Source organism: Cnephaeus nilssonii, assembly GCF_951640355.1.
Source record: "Cnephaeus nilssonii genome assembly, chromosome: 21".
NCBI lineage: Eukaryota > Metazoa > Chordata > Mammalia > Chiroptera > Vespertilionidae > Cnephaeus > Cnephaeus nilssonii.
Genome location: NC_137092.1, coordinates 29901466 through 29925816, shown reverse-complemented (window position 1 = coordinate 29925816; position 24351 = coordinate 29901466). Strand labels below are relative to the sequence as shown.

Sequence of the window (24351 nt, the reverse complement as noted above, 5' to 3'; positions counted from 1 at the left end):
CCAAAAATTGCATGTTTTTGTTCAGTCTCTATAGAGCCCTCAGGTCATTTTTTATATTTTTTTTCCAGAGTTTAAAAGCTAATGCAAGTGGATTGGTTTGGTAAGTGTCCACTCTTCCATACAGAAGCAGAGTTGTTTTGGCTTAATTTTAAAGAATAGTACATTGCAGATAAATTGAAGTTCCTCTATGTTTTCTTCTCTAATCCCATTGCCCTCCTTCCACCCCCAGAGGCAACCCCTTTCACAAATTTTGTTTGGATCTGTTCCATGGTTTTCTACTGAGACAGTACAACTTGGAGGTTTGGAGTATGGGCTCTGGATTCATACTGTCAAGAATACCTTCACAAATTACTCATTCTCTCTGTGCCTTAGTTTTCTCATTTTCCCAGTAAAATGTGAATAATAATACCCACTAATAGGATTAATACCCAGGATTGAGATAATTTATATAAAGCACTTAGGGTAGTGTATAGCACTTAGTAAGCACTCAATATATTTTGGTTATTGCTTATTTATCATTCTTACTATAACTTTACCATATATTCAGTGTTTTCTGTGGTTTAAGAAAATTTACACAGGGATTATTCTGTTGAGTTTTTGTTTAATATTTAACATGTATTTTGAGTTTTTTTTGTAATTCTTTACCTTCACAACTTTGTTTTCTCTTACTTGTTGTTGAACCATATATTTTTAATTTTTAATCTCCAGTGCCAATAATAGAACCTAGCATATAATAGATACTCTAGGAAACTTAACTTCAAATGTATATGTCATTGACCAGTTTTTTAAATTTCTTGATAAACTATTTCCCCACAGCTGTCTTCTGTACAGGTGGAAGAGATGGCAACATTATGGTCTGGGACACCAGGTGTAACAAAAAAGGTAGTCTAATTTCATTTTAATTTTGATAAATGTGGCCTGCCCATACTTATTTTTTTAAAAAAAATATATTTTATTGATTTTTTTACAGAGAGGAAGAGAGAGGGATAGAGAGTTAGAGACATCGATGAGAGAGAAACATCGACCAGCTGCCTCCTGCACAACCCCCACCGGGGATGTGCCCGCAACCAATGTACATGCCCTTGACCGGAATCGAACCTGGGACCCTTCAGTCCTCAGACCGACGCTCTATCCACTGAGCCAAACCGGTTTCGGCATATTTTTAATGAAAGGTTTATTAAATTCATCTGATAACCACTAGGGGGCACATGTTCACAATCCTTTATTTCTGCTTACTGTTCTAATGCTCATGATGTTAGCGATTGTTGCAAGTATTACCCTCTGTATTTACCTCATATTGTCTTCTGAATTATATTGTTTATCTAAATGATTGATGGAATTAAAAGTATTAATTCATGGGCTCATTGGTAAATGATCTTTTATAATTTTTTTGGCTTTAAAGAATTAGGTTAGATTAAATATAATTATGCTCACCTTGTCCATTGATGCCATTAAGCAGAAACTAATGATCATCTTCCCTTTTTAAAAAAATTATTTTTAACAGACTATTTTATAGAGCAGTTTTAGTTATAGCAAAATTGAGCAGAAAGTATAGAGCATTCTCTCTGTACTGATATGCCCCATCTCACAGTCTCTTCCACTATCAACATTCACACCAGAGTTAAACATTTATTACAACTGATGAACCTACATGGATACATCACTATCACTCAAGATCTATCTATACTTTACACTAGGGTTCACTCTTAGTATTTATATTCTATTGGTTTCAACAAGTATAAAATAGCATCTATCTACTATTATAGTATTATACAGGATAGTTCACTGCTCTAAAAATACTCTACTCCACCTATTAATCCTACCCTCCCCCAATCCTGACAACCACTCATCTTTTTATTGTCTCCATGGCTTTGCTTTTTTTTTCTTTCCATGGTTTTGTCTTTCCCAGAATGTCATAAATACAGTATGTATTTAAGGTTCCTCTGTGTCTTTTTATGGCGTGGAAGCTCACTTCAGCACTGAATAATATGTCATTGGCTGTACCACAGTTTATTCATACATTCAAATACTGAAGCACATCTTGGTTGTTTCCAAATCCTGGCAATTATGACTAAAGCTGTTATAAACATCTGTGTGCTTATTTCTTTTTATGCATTATAATCTCAACACAAAAGATGTAATGTGGTAGCACTGCTGGCTTCGAATTTCACTAATCTAATAAAGAATGTAATTAATCTTAAAATATATATAAACTAGAGGCCCAGTGCACAAATTCATGCATGGGTGGGGTCCCTCAGCCAGGCCGCCCTGATCGGTGCCATCTTGACCAGTCCCAATCGGGGCTGATGGGGCCGGGCAGGCCAGGGAGGAACCACCAGAGGGCTCCAGGGCATGTCCGGCCCTCTTGTCCAGTCCCGATAGGCTGGACCCCAGCAGCAAGCTAACGTACCAGTTGGAGCATCTGCCCCCTGGTGGTCAGTATACATCATAGCAACTGGTTGAGCAGTTCGGTTGGACACTTAGCATACTACGCATCTATTATGTTACATTCAGCATAGGAATAACGTTCTGAAAACTAAATAAATTTCCTCGGCATATCTTTCAGATGGATTTTATAGGCAAGTGAATCAAATCAGTGGTGCTCACAATACGTTAGACAAGCAAACCCCTTCAAAACCTAAGAAGAAACAGAATTCAAAAGGACTTGCTCCTTCTGTGGTAAGGTTTTATAGCTGTATACACGTGTGCAGATCTTAACAGTGGGATAGAATCTCATGTTAGGGAATTTGTTGGGCATAAAAATAGGAGCTGTAGATTAAGTGAGTGAGAATCTTCATTTCCTCTTGACATCAGTAGGGTTTTTGTTAATGCTAATTTAATACCTACAGTAATGGTTTTCAAAACCAAGTTTGCAACAGAGGAACCTGGGAAACATATTAAAAATCCAGCTTCCTAAGCCTCATCCCTAGGGTTTCCATGCACACACTTATCTACAGCATAATGTGATTCACTAGGAAAGGGGCAGTAGTTTGGAGAAGTACATTAAGTACTATGATACAGTTTCTCTTGGGAAGGAATCCCTGTTGTTTTCATATAGTACCTTTCTAGCATCTGATAGTCAAAGTTCAAACAATGCCCAGAATACATCTTTTTTCTTAAAAAATAAGTCACCATTGCTCTTACTTTAATGTGTTTATTTTTCTAATACTCCTGGTCTATAGGATCCAACTTAATATTTTGGGGGGAGGTGTGGTTGTTAAAACAGGACTTAAAATTGCATACCATGAATAGGGCACAAGCAAGAATGGAAACTAGCAGGGCTAGCATGAGGTCTTTGGAGGTTAGATGATAGATGAAGTTAAAATGAGTAATATTTCAGACATTTAATCAGATTCTGAGCCAAGAAAACCTGTTAACAGCAATTAGATAAAAACCTCCGTTGAGCACCTTTAAATTTTTCAGAGCATGTAATAACCATCTTTGATCGGTAATTCTTTAATTACTCTTATATGATAATCTAGGTAAAAATCTAGGTAGACGGTGATATTTCATAGATGAAACAGGCACAGGAAAGTTAAGTGAATTTCCTAAGGATACACAGCTTATTAGTAGGTCTGATTCTAAATAGAGCCAGTAGGCTTAAACAAGTTAAATCTTTTAATAACCAATATGTTTCTTAAGTGTTAGTCAACGTAATTTCCTACCTAAAATTACTTCTTGGTCAGCACTGATTAGGATTATTAGAAAGGGAAGATTTAGTATAACTCAGAGTTTGGGAGAAAAAAAAGCCATTTTAGCACCAGGTCTCTTGATGGTGAAGATTGTGCGATCCAAAATAGGATTTACTCCTTTTCTTTTTCTTCTTTGTGTTATTAGGATTCCCAGCAGAGTGTTACTGTGGTCCTCTTTCAAGATGAGAATACATTAGTCTCAGCAGGAGCTGTGGATGGGTAAGAGCTTTATTTCTGGGTGCTTTTGATAAGGTCTCTTTCATGAACTGTGATGGGAAAGTTACCTAGTCCCATTATAATTGAATATGTGTGCTTTTAACTTTCAACGTAGTGAATGCCCAGCTGAGAAGAGGACCTGCAGATCACACTGGAAAATATCTAGTTAGGACTCTTGCTTAAATAATTAAGTGAGATAATACATGTGTTTACACTTATCACATTGTCTAGCACATATGAGCATTATTGGCTGTTCCTATTATAGAGAAGCTGGATAGGTAGCTTGTTTATCTATGCAGTATAATTTAGTCAGTAATTCTAATTTGAGAAGTAAAATTGCTACTATCTTAGATTTTATCTTCTCAGGTTTAGTAATAACCTAAAAGAAGAAATCTGATTTTGGGCATTTCTGGGAGTGCTCTAACTAGATTAATATAATAAGGCCTGATGATTTTCAATTCACATACCTGCCATCCATGATTGGTCTGAATTTTTAGCTTCAGATAATTTTGTGGTACTTCTTGATTGGTTGCTTTGTTCAAATATAACTTATTTGAGTATAGGGAATCTTTCTTTCATAAGCCTCTGTCTTTGTCCCCTTATTTGCTCATTATATCTCCCAAGACATCTTCCCTTCAAAAAAACAACTTAGCCCGGCCAATGTGGCTCAGTGGTTGAGTGTCAACCTATGAACCAGGAGGTTATGGTTCGATTCCTGGTCAGGGCACATGCTGGGGTTTCAGGCTTGATCCCCAGTAGGAGGCATGCAGGAGGCAGCCGATCAATGATTCTCTTTCATCATTTATGTTTCTATTTCTTCCACTCCTTTCCTCTCTGAAATCAATGAAAATATATTTTTTAAAAAACATAATTTAAAAAGATCATGACTTTTAGAGTTTCTATTGTGTTTGTTGTCCTCTGGACCCTAAAACTTTCTTTTGTGGACCAAAGTCTGAGGCACAAATGAAGCATTATCTAAAGGTTATCAGTTGTGCTCGTGAATGGATGTGAGAGCTTGCTCTGTTTGTTTCCAAGGATACTGCCCTGCTACAAGCTTGTGTTTTCAAGTAGCTTACAAACTAGATGTAGAAGATTAAGACAATAATCACAATTGATGAAATGAAAAAATACTTTATTTCACAGGAAAATTTGTTTAGATTACTTAAGGAGTTACATATAGGTATATAACCTTATGGACAAAGTTTGTTACTTACTGTCAAAGGTTACATGCAGAGTGTTAAAAGCTTAGGAAATGGGTTTTTTTCTGCAAACAATGAAACAATGACTATCAGCAGCTAACCTTCATCTTCCTTTTCCGCTCCCTTGATGTAAACTCAAGGTAACCCATCACTGGGTCAGATCACATCTGTTTCCGTTATGCCAGAATTGTAAGCCTGATACTAGAAAAAACAGTATGAGACATTTCAGTCTGTTTCCCAATGAAATAACCTAACTATACCTAGTTCATGTGCCAGAGGTGTTAGATTAAAAGTAATTTCTTGTTCATAGTTGAAACTGATTGGGGTTGGAGAAGGACTACCAAATAACTATCTCTTTACATTGATTTTTAGGGTAATTAAAATATGGGATTTACGTAAGAATTATACTGCTTATCGACAAGAACCTATAGCATCCAAGTATTTCCTGTACCCAGGTAGCAGCACTCGAAAATTAGGTAAGCCTTTTTGGAAGGACTTTTCGGGGAATGTAAGTTTTTGTAAAACTTTAAAATAAATATCAAGCTCATTTTTGGCAACAAAGACTTGAAAAACTCTAATATATGTGGTTCTATCCTTTGGGAGTTCAAAAAATAAAAACAAGAATATTTTTGGTTTGCATATATTTTGGAGAAAAAGAATTTTAGTGATTCTTTGTGTAAAAATGATCATTTGGCCTCAGCATTTTTACCTCATTTCTACTCATTGTCACCAGGTCATGCTAACTAGGATACTCCTTTTTCCAGGATACTCAAGTCTGATTTTGGATTCCACTGGCTCTACTTTATTTGCTAACTGCACAGATGACAACATCTACATGTTTAATATGACTGGATTAAAGACTTCTCCTGGTAAGATCATAGTCATTCAAATTCTTACCCAGAAACTAATAAGTCTTTTTTGTTAATGATAATTTGATGTTGGTTCTTTTCCAAGCCAAATTTATTATTAAGACTTATGAGGATTTTAGGATCTTTGATTAGTTCTACTGATGAATTATCTTGTGGGACAGAGAAGGATGTTCTGCTCAGTTTTTGTTCTGTTTGGGGGTTGTTCATTAAATTAGGGGACTGAATTTTTTAATCCCCCACAATAATTCTTACCAGCCTTCTCAATATTGGACAACTGCCTCTTTTATGTTTTCCTTATCCTCATCCTTTTTATACTTCAAGAAAATTAAAATCTGATATTTAAAGCTGATAAGTAACATTTTTAAAAAGAAACCAGTTTCTTAAGCATACACTAAGAGGGTTATTTGGGTTACATAATTTCTAGAACATTATTAATTGCTTAAGCAAGCTACATATTAGTAACCTGCTTTTTCTTATAGACTTTGAATTATATAACCAATCCCACTAAAGTAAGATGTGCTGATAAATAAATCTCAAAATAATATAAAATTAGCAGGGCTCTTAACAGAAGTTTCCAAAGATGCCCCCAAAGCCATTATTAGGATTTCGTATCTGTAGCAGAATTACAGTTGGTATTGCCAATACTCTGAAATAGGTCTAAACAAGAACAAGAATATTTGGGAAAGGAAAGAGTTTTTGTAACTAATTTTGCTATTTTTCTGAATGGAATCCGAACTTACATAACTTCTAATTTAGTTATCATTTTGTTATACTGTGGTGTGAAAAGGAACCTTGAGTTCAGATTATCCTTCTGCAATCAAACAGATATGTCCAAGGCTACTTTACTAACAATTTAGCAACCTTTTTTATTGTGTTCCTAAAATAATTTAATTGGCTGTCATAAATAGAATGATATAGATATAGATATTATGTTTCTTTAAAATTGAGTAACAAATAGATGTGTGTATGCATGGCACATATGGTAATTGCTTGCTTTTTTCAAAATTTCAGAAAGTGTCCTGGGCTCAATGTTCTCCCATACTTTTTTAAAATTATTATTATTTTAAATATATTTTTATTGATTTTATAGAGAGAGGAAGGATAGAGAGATAGAAACATCATTGGGAAAGAAACATCCACGATCAACTATCTCCTGCATGCCCCCTACTGGGGATTGAGCCCACAATCTGGGCATGTGCCCCAGTTGGGAATCGAACCAGTTGACCTATTGGTTCATGGGTAGAAGCTCAATCACTTAGCAACACTGGCCGGGCTACTCTCCCATACTTTTAATTCACAATATTTTATTATACTAAGTGATATTCATAAGGATGACTCTGAAGTACTTTAGTGAGGCATTTTAAGAGCCCAAATCATCAAAGAAAAATTAAATTGACCCCAATATAGGTTTTAGAAGGATTTTTTGCATGGTTTGAAACATTAATAGTGTATTTTATGCTAGTCTTTCTTACACCAGCAGAGGGCAATAAATACTTATAGGTTTAGTGGGAAATTTGGTCTGTAGTGTTCTATTCATAGTTTAGAGTTGAGAAAGATGAATGGTTACAGTTTTGGAGTTGTAATCTGAATAAAGGAGCCTGTTTATTTTGGGGGAATTTATTTCTTTTTAGGAGGTTATTAGGCTGATTTTTTTTTCCCAAGGGGACTTTATTGGCTTCCATAAAGTCAATCTTAGTTCCTTAAAACTGTCTGGTCGTATCTGAATCTCTCCAATATGACATTTTAGTCAAATCCTTGGTAATATAGCCAATGTTTCCAATTGTGTTCTGTTACAAAGAGAACAGATTCTTAGAGAATGTATGTAAATAACTATATTGCATGAAAATAAGAATACTCACTAAGATTTTCCAAATTTTGTAGGAATCAGATAGGAAGAAAAAGATGTTTCGATTTTGCTTAGAAAGGTATAGTTTACCAAATTGCTGTGGGTCATAGGTAGGTCAGGAGGATAAAAACATGTCCTTATATCTGAAAAACAAAGATTAAAGAACCAATAATATTTCAAATAAAAAAATCATGAAAATTATCATCTTCATTAGTTCATTTAGTCTTATGTAGTTCTTGTTGATCTTGATTTTTTGTTAGCAGTTTTATGAAGCCATCAATTTCTCCATTAGAAATCTACTTATTCTTACCCAATTCAATAGCATGTTCTGAAAGTTATTAGAACCCTGTATTCCAAAGTACTTTCCATGAATCTCTTTGAAGATAAAACACATTTTGAAAAGCATCAGAGTGAAACAATGACTGTTTGTAAGTGACAAAAGACTTAAAATATCATAGTTAAAGATCTGATTATCATGAAGTTGACAGGGAAATTTGCTTATTTCTGTAGCACACATTTTAAAGTGCAACTAGAGCTGCACTTTTCCCAAGTAGAATTATGACTGATATCACCAGGACATTGTTTTAGAAATCACATGTAATTTTTAGAACATTTATTATATTAATAACATTCACTTAGGCCAGTGATGGGCAACCTTTTGAGCTTGGTGTATCAAACTTCGCCAAAAAACTGAGCATAACTCGGGTAATGTGTCACTTTGAGGAAAAAACTAACTCCAAGACTCTAGTCACAAATGTTTCATCCTCAGGAGCAGCAAATGTTTCATCCTCTGCATGCGGCCACGTGTCACCAGAAATGGCTACTCGTGTCAGTGCTGACACGCGTGTCATAGGTTCGCCATCACTGACTTAGGCAATATAAGTTAAGAAGGCTTACTTAGCATGACTTATTTGGCAATGTTTCCCATATAATTTAACATGCCAAATAAGCCTAATTAGTTTAATATCTCCCTTTTTACAAAAAGAGAACAAATCTTTTGAAATGTTTTAGGGACCCTCTGAAAAATTGGTTAGTTGAAATAAAAAAGACTTCATTTAGAATTTGATTATGGGAAATTTGTCAAAACTTAAAAGTTTAAAATAATCAAAAAGGAACATAGGTCACTGTGAAACAATACTTAGCTATTCATTTAATCATGATGACAAAGATTTTGCAGATAAATTCAGAAAGTTAAATACTTGTAATCAGAAACTTATAATCAAAAACCTGATAAAACATCATAGGAAATTATTTAGATAAAACATAAAATTCCTACTTTTTAGGTAGATTACTCAAAGGTAAAAAAAAAAAAAAAAAGCCATTATAATCTCTTTATCAAGGGCAGACCAAAAGTCCAATAACACTTCGTTCTTTTAGCAGAGAAAATCGAATTCTAATTTTTCATCCGCTTACTTTTGATATTAAAACACATTTACTTAATTAAATTTTATCTCTATGTTAGCCAGCTTGACCATGCATACAATTTTTTTCTTTTTTTGATTTCAGAGAGGGAGATACAGAAATATCAATGATGAGAGAGAATCATTGATCGGCTTCCTCCTGTATGCCCCCTAGTTGGGATCGAACCCGAAACCCGGGACCTTTCAGTCCACAGGCCAACACTCTGTCCAGTGAACCAAACTGACCAGGGCAAAACTCTTTTCTTAAGATTCCTTTTTCACAAACCTTCTATAATTTACTTTTTTACATTGAAATTTTGTCCTATGCTTTTTCCCTCTTTTTTTAAACCCGGCTTTAAGATAAAATTACTTTCTTTCCCTTAACAAAATACATTTTCATTTCTTATACCATTTTTCTTTTTCAACTGAAAATACAAATCTTATTTTCCTTGCATACTAGGATGTTTCCCTTATTATTAGCTTTAACTACATATGTTAATTAGAATTTTTAACCCTTAGAAACCTTAATTTCTAGTGAAAACTAAAAAGTAAGCAATTGTAGACTATTATACCAGTGTTTTTTATTAGCAAACTATGAACCCATTCCATAATTTCTAGAAACATATTTGTTCATAGTGTAGTCTTTTACTAAAGCACAAAAACACAGTTTACTAACAGACCCAAACATAGTAGATCTATAATATGTGTAGCTGAAATGATTCATATCCTGCTTAACTTCACAGTGAAAGTGCTTAATGTAGAGAGTATTTGATATGTAGGCTTTTTCTTGAAAAGGAATAAATAGAAAAGTATTTTTCTAGTTTTATTCTAGCAAAAGGAAGGGATTTCTGTGAGCACTAATGGAAGCTGTTTTACTGTGTTGTGACCTGGAGTTCACCATTAAAAGGGTCACCCAAGCAGAGTCATGGAGTTTATTTGGTTATTAATTATTCTTGGCACATCCTCTGCAATATATCTGAATTGAATTATGGTACCAGATAAAATTATAGATGGATATGAAGCTTATGTATCATCCATTATCATGTGTAATCAATAAACGATATACTATCCTCTTGAATGACAACTGTATAAGTTTCTTAATTATTTATTTCCTTCTGTTAGAAGATTGGAGTGGAAATTTGTTTCCTGCCTAAGTGTTTTCTTAAATTCTCCAAAACTTTTTTTTAATTTTCTAATGTTCTGATGCTGGAGACTTCAAATTTTGGTCTCCTTAGGATTGAAAAACCTATCAAGCACATTATGCTAGACTGGATTACTTGCCCTTTTACCATGTACAGTGAGAAGGCTAAAATTAAAAGCCTAACTTAACCTAGTTGGAGTATCTTACATATCTTACATATGAACATATAGTTTACCACAATAACAACTTTTACTGTTCAGCCTATTTCAAGTGCTAGTTTAAAAAGATTCCCTCATCCCAGATAAGCTATCCATAAATCTTAACTCTTTTTACTGATTTTTACCTATTCGTGCAACAGATGTTTGAAGATCTACTCTATTCAAAGCATTGTAAGGATAGTGAGGAAAGAATAAGATAGGAAATTTATCCTCAAGAGATCAAAAGTCTAAGAGAAGGAAAGATCAGTGCGTTATGTAATGGGGAAAGCCATGCCCTGAAGTAGGGAGAGAGGGTCTATAAAGGCACTTGACTGAAAGATTGGACATTGGCTCCATTTTTGTCCTTTAAGAATGTTTTTCACTACTTCCCTGTAGTCAGCTCCATACCGAATATTTGGGTTCACATCATGAGATTGGATCTAATATAATCTGGAATTTCCTTTATTTTCTGACATTGTTCAGTTTTGATGAATGTAGCTTGACCATCTGCTTCAGTAGTCAATACACTGATTTTTTTTCCCATCTGGCAGTGGCTGTCTTCAATGGACATCAGAACTCTACTTTTTATATTAAATCCAGTCTTAGTCCAGATGACCAGTTTTTAATCAGTGGCTCGAGTGATGAAGCTGCCTATATCTGGAAGGTAAGTTGCTAAATTTCCCCCACAAATGTGAAAATAAAGTATTCTTGCAAATACTTCTTTTTTTCCAAAAGAGGTAAGTTTATTATAAACACATAAATGATTAACCTTTTCTACTTCAGATGTTTAGTAAAAGTTGCTTCCTGCCTCTTAATGTAGTCAAAACTTCACTCTGTTGTCACAAAATACATCACACTTTCATGGCCAGAGCTTCTCAGAAATTGACAATCTGCATCCTCCAATAGTTTCAGATTATCCAGAAATTGAGAATTCAGAAAACTGGAAAGAACTTGAATTACTTTGTCCTGCTTCCTGGAAAAACATACTTGGCTGCTTTTCTGCCCTTTGTTTTCAAACTCCAATTCAAAATACATGGAGTATTTTAATCTCTAGGATTCAGTCTATACTCAAATCAGCCATAGAACCTTGCACAAAACACTCAAAAATATTTGTATAGTAATTGTGTTCCTTATTCTCTTGTCTTAAAAGTGGTTTAATCTTCAGACTACTAAAATAAATGTGGCTTAATTGCATTATTTAAATTTTTTTGATTTTACATATTTCTCATTTCTGCTCCACAAACATACATATATATATGTGGTTCTAAAATGACTTTTAAAATATGTGGTTCTAAAATGACTACTGTAAGCTAGGAAATTTAAAGCTATTCATTTGAAGTCCAATGGAAAAAAATTGAAATGTTACACTCAAATAGCACTTGCTGACCACTGAAAAGTGGCTCTTGTGGTAATAATTAATTATAGAAATGTCTGGGAGTTTAAGAGAGACGAGCATTGAGGCATTATTTTCCTGGGGCTAGAAATTAATTATCTTCTAGGTTGCCCTGTAATTTCATAAATGTCCAATTGACATTGGTGAATTGAATGATCAGAGTTCACACATTTTGGGTTTTAGAGTCGTAATGTCTAAAACTTCCTAGGTCCATAAGTTTAATATTATCAAATCTTTTCTCAAGAGAAATTATATCATTTTTAGTCCTGCCAACCTCTAGCAAGTCATTATCTTTATTCTTTTAAGACAGCGATAGAACCTTTCTGGTATGAAGCATAATTCTTCAGCTTAATTTCATATGATCCTGGGGGGAGTACTAAAAATGATTTCTCTATATATCTAGAGTTGCAAAAATGCAAACACCTTATCAAAAGCTTAATATCCTAGATGGTCACATGGTGGAGATATTGTTCTGTCCAAGATGCTTTTGTGTTTGGCTTCTCTCTTTTTCTAAAATATATTTCTTTTATTTGTTGTATTTTTAAGTGAAAATTTGTTTATGAAACATATATATGAGACCCCCATCTTGTGATAAAACTTTTCACCTAGCTTTTTATCTATAAAACTTTTCGGACTTGAGCTTTAAACTTTAACAATATGTGTCACTAGCACTAATATTTCTGTCTTATATTTTAAATTTTGAGTTTCAAATTGGATCTTAATGTGTCTTATTTTACTCTCTTTTGGTTTTTCCTTTCTCCTTCCCTCACTTTCTTACCTACATTTTTTCTCTCTAACTTTGGCTCCCAACTTAGCAGTAAGATTTTATTCCTACCAAAATCTTATCTTTTTAAGTTTCTTATTTCTTAAAAAAAAAATTTCAGACACACCAAAAAGCATAATAAAGGATTATCCAAAAAATACTTATGCCCTGATCATTTTAAAAAATAATTTAAAGTAAGTTTCTTAATTACAAACATAATTAGGATACAAATACCGTTTTATTGGCAATTCTTACAAAGTTACTCCCTAGCCCTCTTCACTGGTACAAAGGCCTTTTTGGTGGTGGTGGTGGTGGTTGTTTCAGAGAATGAGGGTTGAGGGATGCTCCCCCTCTTTAAAGACATGTAATAAAATTATTTGGCTGTTGTTAGTAACCCATTTTCAGATATCTAATTAATGGCTATCATATATATGGGTGACTCTTTCTGAATTCCTAGGCTGGGTCACATGTTAGTACTGAATGACGTGGGTCAGACATGATGTTCTCCTGCCTGTCCACACATAACTCAGTGTGCAAGCTCTGATATTTGAGATCCTGGCAAGCTTACTGCACCTAAAATTGAATTAGCCTAGTGGGGTGGCTCAGTTTTTCTTTTCCATGATAAAACAAGGTGGTTGAGATTTTAAGAGAAAATTTCACACAAGCCAAGTATCCAGCCTGTTAGGTTGTCTATAACTGCTACATTTCCAAAAGTCCTAATTCTTTCAAGTGTTGGTATTTTTTCTACACTAAAAATTCTATGGTCATAAGAAGACAGTGAAACAAGGAAGTTTTAGATCTTGAGACGTAAGAGAATGGCCTTTTCATTCTCACCACTGCTCAGCAAACGGGAGATGTAATATAAACTCTTTGATACTAACATCTAAGACTTAAAAATAAAAAGATTTAATATTGTATTTTTTCTTTGTAATTTCCTACCCCTTGTCCCACCGTCACCCTTACTCCCTCCTTCTCTGGTTCATTTCTGATAGAGCGACTGAATAGTATTGAAGTGGTTATAAATAAACTGATTTGGCACAGTCATTGTACCGCTGACTGGTGAAACATTGAGCCTGACACTTTAGGAAGTGTAAATGATCTCATGGCAGAAATAAAGATTATATTTGGTTTCTCACTGGGCAGAGTAAGGAGATTTTTTGAGGAAGGGTGCTGATCTTTTTTGCATGTTTAAGTATATAAATGTTTTATGAGGTCTGTAGGTTAGAGCCAGTTACTACTAGAAGTACCTTCATAGTTCTGGGAGTTTAACTTTGGGATTCTTATGTCTTGAATTAAAGTCTTTATAACAAGTAGAATATGTAAGAGGACAATTTTCTATGTTTTGACCATCCCAGAATGCATAGATGTAAATGTCTTTTGGACTTACTGGTCTCCTCTTTTTAAAAGTAGAGGAAGGCTTTAAAAAAAAATCATGTAATTATGGTAATGTTTTTATAATAATGAAGTGACAATAAATAAAGATTTATTTGAATAAAAATGAAGGATTTAAAAGCCACTGAGTTTCATTCAAGGAAACTAATCTTCCTTGAAGCATACCATACTAGGATAATCCTAACCTGCATTCATAAATACATATTGGACATTAGTTCTTATTTCACTTCACAACATGCCCTTCCCTCCACTTTTCTTATTTAGATAGACTTCATATAAAATTCCCCATGTCAGTCATTTTTTTGTGTACATTTCAGTCATTTTTTTAGTATAATCACAATACTGTGCAACTATCACCACCATCTCATTTCCAAACATTTTTATTGCTTCAGAAAGAAACTCTGTACCCTTTACTACTCACCTGCCTCTGGCAACCACTAACCTATGTTCTGTGTATGGATTTGCCTATTCTGGACATTTAATATAAATGGAATCATACAATATATGATATTTTATATCTGAGTTCTTTCACTTAACATGTTCTTTAAAATATAGTTTTATTGATTTCAGAGAAGAAGGGAGAGGGAGAGAGAATAGAAACGTCAATGATGAAAGAGAATCATTGATTGGCTGCCTCCTGCACACACCCCCACTGGGGATTGAGCCCGCAACCCCAAATCGAACCCAGGCCAATGCTCTATCCACTGAGCCAAACCAACTGGGGTTCACTTAGCATGTTTTTAAGATTTATCATTGTTATTGCATGTATCAGTACATCATTCCTTTTTATAGCTGAATATTACATTGTATAGCTAGTAAATATTTTGTTTATCCATTCATCTATTGGTAGACATTGGACTTATTCTACTCTGGCTTTATGAATAAAACTATGAATATTCATGTACAAATTTTTTGTTTGAACATGTTTTCAATTCTCCTGGGAGAATATACCTAAGAGAATTGCTGGGTCATATGGTAATTAATTCTATGTTTGGCTTTTTGATGTTTTCATTTTTAATGCTGTGTAAAGTGCCTATGGTAATTATTCAACAAATGCTGGCTTTTATTGTCATTATTATTCCTACCTTATTATCAAATTGTAAAAAGTTTTTCTAGGGGATCTGTCCTTTGTTTTTTCTCTTAGATCCTATAGATAAATGCAGTAATGTACATACATTCTACTAGTAGATGTTTGATTTTTTTTAAAATTTATTTTGATGTTTGAGTACACATTTAGGTTCTTCTAGGTATTATAATACCTGGGACTGAGGAAGGGGTTGTTTCATGAAATGAAAAGCTAGAGGCAACAAGCAGAGTAAACCAATGGAGAATAATGTGTTTCTACCAGGGAGGGTCAAGAGGGCATGAGGATTTCCTTTTCCTTTAAATTTGCTGCTATCAGACCTGCTTGGGTCTTGGGTGATTAGAAACTTAATGGGCTGGGACCCATTAGTAGAGGAGGAAGGAGAATTTCTGTGGCTATTCAGATAGTTAAAGACTATCTTGAAAGTCTTTTTTAAAATATGCTAACTCGTAGGAGAATAAGTTATTGTTGTCTGTGACATTGTAGGAGTAGGCAGTAAGTGAAATCCTTTCAGATAGTACTCAGAAAAAGCTTCCTTTCTGTTAAACTTTCATTGACACAGCAAGGCAAAGTAGACTCTGTTCTTTGTCTTCTTTTGCTCTTTGAATCATTATATATGTGCCATTTAACCCAAGAGAGGAGTAGTAATAAGTTGGGTAACCTTATGATTCGGTGTGTCAAGTCTTTTCACTACAATCTGAAGAATCTATTAAGTTTACTTAGTCATATTCACAAATACTCTTTTTTAGAGTCGCTTCCACTTTTTCTATAGAAATGAGCAATGATTCAGAGCCTCAGGAAAAATGACGAGAATAATTTATCTTTTTCAAACACACGTGCTAATAATAATTATGTAAGTTTGTTCTTCATATTGTGCTGATCAATTCCCATGGCCTCTGAAAGAGATTAATAGCTCTTAAATCAGACAGCTGTCAAATACTAGTACATATTACTATTGCATCCAATGAGGGGGGAAATAGGATTCTTAATCACATGTGTAATACTTCACAGTGTGACCTTTTTTTATACATTAAATTGTGGCAATACTTACTTGAAAATTCAAGGTTTCTTTAAGCAAATTAACTGAAATAAAATTTTGGAGGAGTTTTTCTTCCAAAAATGTTATCAAAGTGCCATGTAAAATAGAGTTTATATTCTTCAAAATGAAGGGGCATAACTTTAGATGTTGGTAAAAGTCAGTCTTCTTTTGGAAGAAAGACTATCCTCTTGTCCTAAGAATGTTAATAGCTTGTCTCAGGTACCTTAAGGATATATATAGTTCATGTAGTATTCCTGGAGGTAGCTGGCTAGAGAAAATCTAAAAATGTCTAGAGTATGTAAAAGCAGGCTTCTACTTGAAGTGCACTACCTAGCAGATGAACTTCATTCTTCCATAAAGTTTACCAGCTTAGAGGTAAGGGACATACCATTTTGAGTTTTAGTCAAAATATCTATAGATATAGATATAAAATATAGATAGTCTAGATTGGAAATAAGACCTGTATTGGTATCTAAACTCATTATTTACTTATTTGGCTGTTTTATCAGATCAATGATAAAAATACTTCTATTGCCCATTGGGACTCTTTTTCTAAGCTATAACTAAAGCATGCCTAGGGGCCTTTGGTAACAACCCTAAAGATCTCTATGGCACAAATATGAAAAGATTCAAAGCCTTTATGTGGGAGTCCTAACACTGTTCTGCTGACTTATTTATTTTTGATGGTCCGCTAGGTGTCCACACCCTGGCATCCTCCAACTGTGCTCCTGGGTCATTCTCAAGAGGTCACATCTGTGTGCTGGTGTCCATCGGATTTCACAAAGGTTTGTAAACAAATCTCCATAGTTGGATTAAAAAATAGATCATAGATTTGTATGTTTTCTCAAGGTTAGTTTGAGTTACATAGATTTTCATGCTTAAATATTTAAAAGATCTAGAGGCCTCTCCGAAACCGGTTTGGCTCAGTGGATAGAGCGTCGGCCTGCGGACTCAAGGGTCCCAGGTTCGATTCCGGTCAAGGGCATGTACCTTTGTTGCGGGCACATCCCCAGTAGGGAGTGTGCAAGAGGCGGCTGATCGATGTTTCTAACTCTCTATCGCTCTCTCTTCCTCTCTGTAAAAAATCAATAAAATATATTTTAAAAAAAAATAATAAAAGATCTAGAGGCCAACCGGTGTTTATATCAGCATCAGAGTCATTCCTTTCCTAAACATAGAATTAAGTTTTTAACATAATTAAAATTAAATCTTACAAGGTAAAAAGAAAATCTAAGGTGAGAACTTGTTTGTTTTTAACTTTTCTACATATAAATGTGGTGTATTGAAGGTAACATCTTCACTGTTCTTCACAGTCCAGCTTGGATTTTCACATGCCTAAAAAATGCTTAGTGTGAAGTTTTACAGTGTTAGGCTATCTGAGATTAAACTACACAAGAAGTAGTTTCAAAATGTTTAGATACTGAAAAAAAGAAAATACTCTCACTTAAATTTTTTTAATAGTGAAAACAAATTTTAAAACCCCGAAAGGCCAGAAACAAACAAATCCCTAGGAGTATATGTAGGAATTTTATATAATACTAGCCCCAGTTCCACTCACTCTTCTACCCTCTACTGCCTCTAGTCTTTGGGTTATTCTAGGTTTATATGAAATCTTAATTATGTAGAGATCTCTTCTTTCTCATTTTGACATTTTAAGGTTTTGACATTTGCCTATTTTACCATCTGTTTTTTATCTTCTGGGAACTTTTCATGGTCTGGTCTACTCCTGGCATCCCTCCTAGTAGCCCTGTATGACCATTTCTGTGGTCAGCTTCATGATAGACCTTTTTTTGAAATCATTACTTTAATTACCAATAATTACATTGACATTACACTAGTGACATTTGTCCTTTGAGATTCTATTTTTACAGTAAAATATCTCCTTTTAACATGAAGTTCTGTGTCATCATAGAACTTACTAAGATAGTTTTTAAATTATTCAGTTATGTCATCTGTTTGCAACCATCATATGTTGTCCTTATCTCTACGCACAGAAAAGATTAAAAAAAGTGGCAGGGTAGTTTACCAATACTAATCTAATGACCTCCTTTTTAAAAAGTTCTTTGAAATAATTTTGTCCCTAGCATAGAGTTAGGAAGGTAAAATATGGTTTTATAAATAAAAAGATCTTGCCTTTGAAATGGGAAAAATTTGTATCTAGATCTGCCACTCAATTATGGTAATCTTTGGCAAATAATTTTATTCCCATTATGTAGATGACATTATTTAAGTACAAGTATTTTTATATTGTGAGAATTAAATAAGATAAAGAATGCAGATTGTCAAAACACACGGTAGGTGCCCTATAAATAATAACTCTTGTTAACAGACTGTAGAGTAACTGGAGATTCCAGGCATTTTTTGTTGAGCAGTTAAATATGTGTGTCTTCTTTTGGCCTCCCATTAAGGAAAGGAAAAAGCTGCCAGTCTCTTGGGGCCAAGACTTAAGAGAACGTGTGTTCTTTTTTTTCTATCTCTTTAGCGACTGAAATAGAGAAATTATATAAACAAATGCTGGGGAACAGCTCTGGTACCAGTGGCCATTTGCCACAAGCTCTTCAAGTTGGACTTTCTCTGCCATAAAAGGCTTGGGACCAAGATCAGGAATGGTCAGATATTTTTAAAGGGGCAAAGGTTATTTTTAACTTCTTGCAGCCTAGTGAACTTGTTTTCCCAGATTGCTCCTTTACCTATCTGAAGAAAAATCAAAGGATTGGTTTCATTCAGCTTGTCACAGCCTACTAGAGTCATGTACTAAGTCGATCTTGGAAATTATCCCATTACTTTGGCAATAAGCCAGAACATGCAGAATTCAGAGGAAAGTCGTTGAAATTGAATGTTGGTGGCATACACTGATTGATCATTTAAGAGAAAGAGAAAGCAAAAAGAATATCTTAATTAAATATTTCATAGTTACTTAGAGGTGATAAAGATAATGACTTGCCCAACTTCTTGAGAATAAAATAAACCTGGTTTATAGTAGAGCTTTAGGTTAATAAGAAATGACAGGTAACAAAAGACATGACCAGCAGAATGTATATTAAAATGAAACTAGAGAATTGACTTCTTTGGAAATCTGCAATGATTCCTCAAAGCAAGAAATAGAAATATATGATCTTTCAGATGCCATTTTCTATATCCTATTATATCAAACAAAATAATTTTCCAGTCATGATGAGCCTTTAGACATACCTACTTTTTATTTTGTTGTGAATCTTTGATTAAAACTTCTTAACTCCCTTTCTGGTTCTTAGATTGCTACCTGCTCTGATGACAATACACTGAAAATCTGGCGCTTGAATAGAGGCTTAGAGGAGAAATCAGGTGATAAACTCTCCACAGTGGGTTGGGCCTCTCAGAAGAAAAAAGAGGCTAGAGCTGACCCAGGTAAGGATCTTGTACATTTTTTCTACGTTTTATGGTTTGATTGGTTTAGTTCTGCAATACAGAGTGTTAAGCTAGAATTGATGTTTTGGTATATTTTTAAAGAAAAGCATCTTCTTGACATTCTTTTCAATAAATATTTTCTGAGTACTACTGTTTATCAACTATATAAAATACTTCAATACACTGGTGGTTTTATTTGTAAAATATTTATTGAACACCTACTAGGCACTGTTCTAAGTTGAACAAAAGAATCATGAATATAAAATGCTAATGAAGGTTACATGTTAGTGTGAAAGGCAATAAACAAGTTAAAGAAGTAAATTATGTACTATGTCAGATAACAGCAAGTGCTTAGGAAAAATGAAGGCAAGGAAGGGAGATTGGCAAAGTGTGCTATTAAAATTTTGGATTAGGTGCCCAGGGAAACCTCAGTGAAAGATGACATTTAAGTGAAGGAAGTAGCCTCGCCTGTGTTGCTCAGTGGTTGAACCAGGAGGTCACTGTTTGATTCCCGGTTAGGGCACATGCCTGAGTTTCGGGCTCAGTCCCTAGTAGAGGACATATAGGAGGCAACAGATCAATGATTATCATCATTGATGTTTCTATCCCTCTCTCCCTTACCCTTCCTCTCTCTGAAATCAATAAAAACATGTTTTTAAAAAAAGAAAGTAAAATAGTGGACCATGTGGATATTTTGTCAAGCAAAACAGAAATACAAAGGCCCTGAAGCAGGAGCAGGCCTGGCATACAGGTTAGGGCAAAAGTAGGTTTACAGTTGTGAGTATGAAAAATACAGAGTTTATTCTTATATTATTAATTAATTATTGTATTGTTTTCCATACAGACAACTATAAGCCTACTTTTGCCCCACCCTGTATTAACATACATAAATGCACCCATTTAAAGTTTAGTGGTCTTTAATATATTCCGAGTTGGGCAGTCATCAACACAGTCTAATTTTAGGGTATTTCAACACCTGAAATGAGGGTTACAATTTCTTCATATCCTTACTAACATTTGTTTTTGTTCATCTGTTTAATTTTAACTATCCTTGTGAGTTCAGTGAATTGGTATCCCATTGCAGTTTTGATTTGTATTTCCTGACGGCTGATGATTATGAACATCTTTGCATGTGCTTTTGTGTATTTTTATATTTTGTATATTTTCTTTGAAGGAATAACCTGTGTAGATCCTTTGCCCATATTTTAATTGGGTTATTTCTCTTTTTATTGTTGAGTTATAAGCATTCTTTATATATTATGGATATATTCCTTGTCATATAATAATTTTCAAATACGTTTTTCTTATTCTGTAGGATTGTGGTTTTTTTTCTACTTTCTTGGTGGTGTCCTTCAACACACAAAAATTTCTAACTTTGATGAAGTAACAATTTATCTCTCTTTTCTTTCATCATTTGTGTTTTTGATGCTGTATCCAAGAAGCCATTGCCTCTCCTAAGTTCACAAAGATTTACTCCTATGTTTTTCTTCTAGCTAAGAGTTGTTTTATTTTAAAAATTGTCCATTTTGTATTATTTTTGTGTACAATGTGAGGCAAGGATCCAAATTCATTCTTTTGCTTGTGGATATCTAGTTTTTTCTCAGTATCGTTTATTTTAAAGAGACTATTCATTACCCCATTGAATTGTTTTTCCATCTTTGCCAAAAATCAAATGACTATAAATGTAAGGCTTTGTTTCTGGACTCTCAATTCTATTTCATTGATCTATATGTCTGTTCTTATGCCAGTACCACATTGTCTTGATTACTGTAGCTTTGTAGTAGGTTTTGAAATGGGAAAGTCTGAGTCTCCAATTTTCTTCTTTTTCAAGTTTTTTTTTTTTTTTTAAACTATTATGGGTCTCTTATTTCTATACAAATTTTAGGACCAGTTTGTCAATTTCTGCAAAATAGCTCTCTGGGCCCTAGCCAGTTTGGCTCAGTAGATAGAGCGTTGGCCTATGGACCAAGGGTCCCAGGTTTGATTCCTGTCAAGGGCACATAACTTGGTTGCAGGCTCCTCCCTGGCTCAGGCCCTAGTCGGGACTCGTGCAGGAGGCAACCAATCGATGTGTTTCTCTCTACATTGATATTTCTCTCTGTGTTTCCCTCTCTCTTCCACTCTCTCTAAAAGTCAATGGAAAAATATCCTCGGGTTTGAATTAACAAAAAAACAACAACAAAAAATAGCTCTCTGGGATTTTGATAGGGATTGCATTCAATGTGTAGATCAGTTTTATTAATATTGTCATGTTAATAATATTGTCTTCTGATCCATGAATATGGGATGTCTATCTGCTGCCTTGTCTTTATATGGATTTTTCTCTCCCTAATTTTAGAAAACATAAAAGAGAAGAATCATATGAGGAAAGCGCTATCAGTATTTCTACCATTCATATATAATTTTTAACATTTTGAGGGTTTTCCTATTTTTTCCTTTATCCACAGAGATGCTTAACAGAGTCATAGTAATATTGTATATACATTTGTATTTCTTGGGGATTTTTTCCACTGAATGTGCTCTTCGAAGCACCTTCTATGTTATCTTTTTAACAAAACATGTAAAATAGTCCACTATTCTCTTTTAGTTAGACACTTTGTTCCCATTATTCTGTGAAATTTTTTTCTGAATTTAGGGTCTACCCCCCTCCATTAAAATAAATTCCCAGTGGTGGAATTCTGTGTCAATGGGTAAAACCATTTTAAGATGAAAAGTATGTTGCTTTTAACATTATATTTAGTGTGTCATTAATTATTCTTACTTTCGGAAGCCAAGTCACACAAAAAGTTCCCTATATGGACCAAATTTGGACCATCATAATAACAACATATAGTCATTATTGAGTACTAGCACAATTGTTTTAAGGACCTACTTGAATATCTCAATTAACTAAAATAACTAAATAACCAAAATAACTAAAACTGAAGATCAAGGAAGTTAGACTTTTCTAAGATCACATAGCTGTGAAGTTAAGTACAACCAGAGTTCAAAGTTTGCAGTCTGATTCTAGAACATATACTTGGAAACACCGCAGTATTGCCTTCTTTAGAAGGCCACACAGCAAAGCTAAGTTCAACTTAAGACCAGACAAGGACTTACACCTAGATTTCTCTTATTTCTGGGTGATGCTGGAGTTACTCTGAAGTGCACTACAGGGTAACAACCTGACATGAGTGCCAAAGGCTGTCACAATGGCCATTAAGCCCTGTAATCCACCATTCAGCAGCAGACTGGCTGTTGCTAATCACACTGCCATTTTGAAAATTATGTTCCTCTGCTTTCCCAAGCTTCTAATGGCCACCCCAACTTCTCTTGCTGTCCTGGACTGCATATCTTCTCTCTGGCCCTTGTAACACACCAGCTGAAAGGCTTTAAATCCCAAGACCCTCTGCCCTACTTTCCCCAGCCAGTACCTGCTCTGTGGCTTACTATTATTTCACTATTTCAGCCAGAGATCTGACAAGGCCAATGCTTCTCAACCCTGGCTGTGCATCAGAACCACTTGTGGAGTTTTTTAAACGTTTAAGCGTCCCAGAGATTGTTCACTAGGTCTGGAGTGGAGGCCAAGTACCTGTATTTTTATAAAACTCCAAGTAAGTCTGGTATGCAGCCAGGATTGAGAACCTCTGGTCAAGGCATTATTGAATACAAAGATGATTATCCTTATCTTGAAGAGAAGAAAACCTTACCTGTTCTATCTTAAGTGCTTGCTGCAGTCTCAAAAGCCAGCAGAATACTTACAAAGACTTTTTTTCTTAATGCCTGGAACCTCACCGTCATCCCTCTCAGCAGTCATGAGATTTAACAAACATTGTTTAATAATTCCTGACTAGCTACATTTTAGGCACTGGACTAAAAATGACTAAAGCATCATCACCCACCCTCTAGGTGCTTGCAGTTTAGTCCAGGAGGCAGATTAAAAAAAAAAAAAAAAGCAGCTATATAGTACATTCTAAACATCACTCCTAGCTGTATAAACAAAAGGCTCTGAAAATGCATTTCGTATGGGAGAAAGGGAAAGAAGTGTCTGAATTCCATGCAATTGTCATCAGAGCCTGGAAACGTGAGGAGAATTTTTGCCTGGCACAGAAGGGGCAGAGTTGGCAAGAAAACTGCATAAATAAAGACAGAGATGTGACAGTGCACAGCTTGTTCAGGAAGCAGTGAGTAGTCAGTCTCCTGTAACAGGATCCTAAAGTAGCATAGTATGTGATAAGGCTGAAAAGGTATAGTCAGGCCAGATGGCACACCCTTTTGTAGAAAGAAGCTACAAATTAATTGATTATTGTAAGCTTTTCCATAATTTCTCAGAGGAACTAACTGTTAGGAAGCCTTTAGAGCAATAACCCAGTCTATACTGTGTCATCAGACCTCATGCCTTGTTTAAGGTTAATAGGGGTTGATTCACTTAAGTAGATGAAGTACTAAATGGTATGTCATATTTGAATCTATAGGCCAATAAGGTGCGATACTATCCAGCTCAGGCGTCCTCAAACTACGGCCCACGGGCCACATGTGGGTGTTTTTGCCGTTTTGTTTTTTTACTTCAAAATAAGATATGTGCAGTGTGCATAGGAATTTGTTCATAGTTTTTTTTAAACTATAGTCCGGCCCTCCAACGGTCTGAGGGACAGTGAACTGGCCCCCTGTTTAAAAAGTTTGAGGACCCCTGATCCTGCTGGTTAAAAAAAAAAAGTAATGTTTCTAAGTGTACTTTCATGAGAAGATATAAA

At 34.7% G+C, this 24351-nt stretch overlaps 1 protein-coding gene across 1 annotated transcript in view; it reads left to right on the top strand.

The window, feature by feature from the left end:
- Positions 1-24351, top strand: part of DTL (denticleless E3 ubiquitin protein ligase homolog) — a 42806-nt gene that overhangs the window by 9873 nt on the left and 8582 nt on the right. Inside the window, exons 6-13 of the mRNA XM_079761353.1 lie at positions 817-882; positions 2567-2679; positions 3838-3911; positions 5480-5583; positions 5872-5976; positions 11112-11224; positions 16927-17016; positions 19486-19618. Coding sequence (XP_079617479.1) covers positions 817-882; positions 2567-2679; positions 3838-3911; positions 5480-5583; positions 5872-5976; positions 11112-11224; positions 16927-17016; positions 19486-19618 — 798 coding nt within the window. The remainder of the gene's footprint in view (positions 1-816; positions 883-2566; positions 2680-3837; positions 3912-5479; positions 5584-5871; positions 5977-11111; positions 11225-16926; positions 17017-19485; positions 19619-24351) is intronic.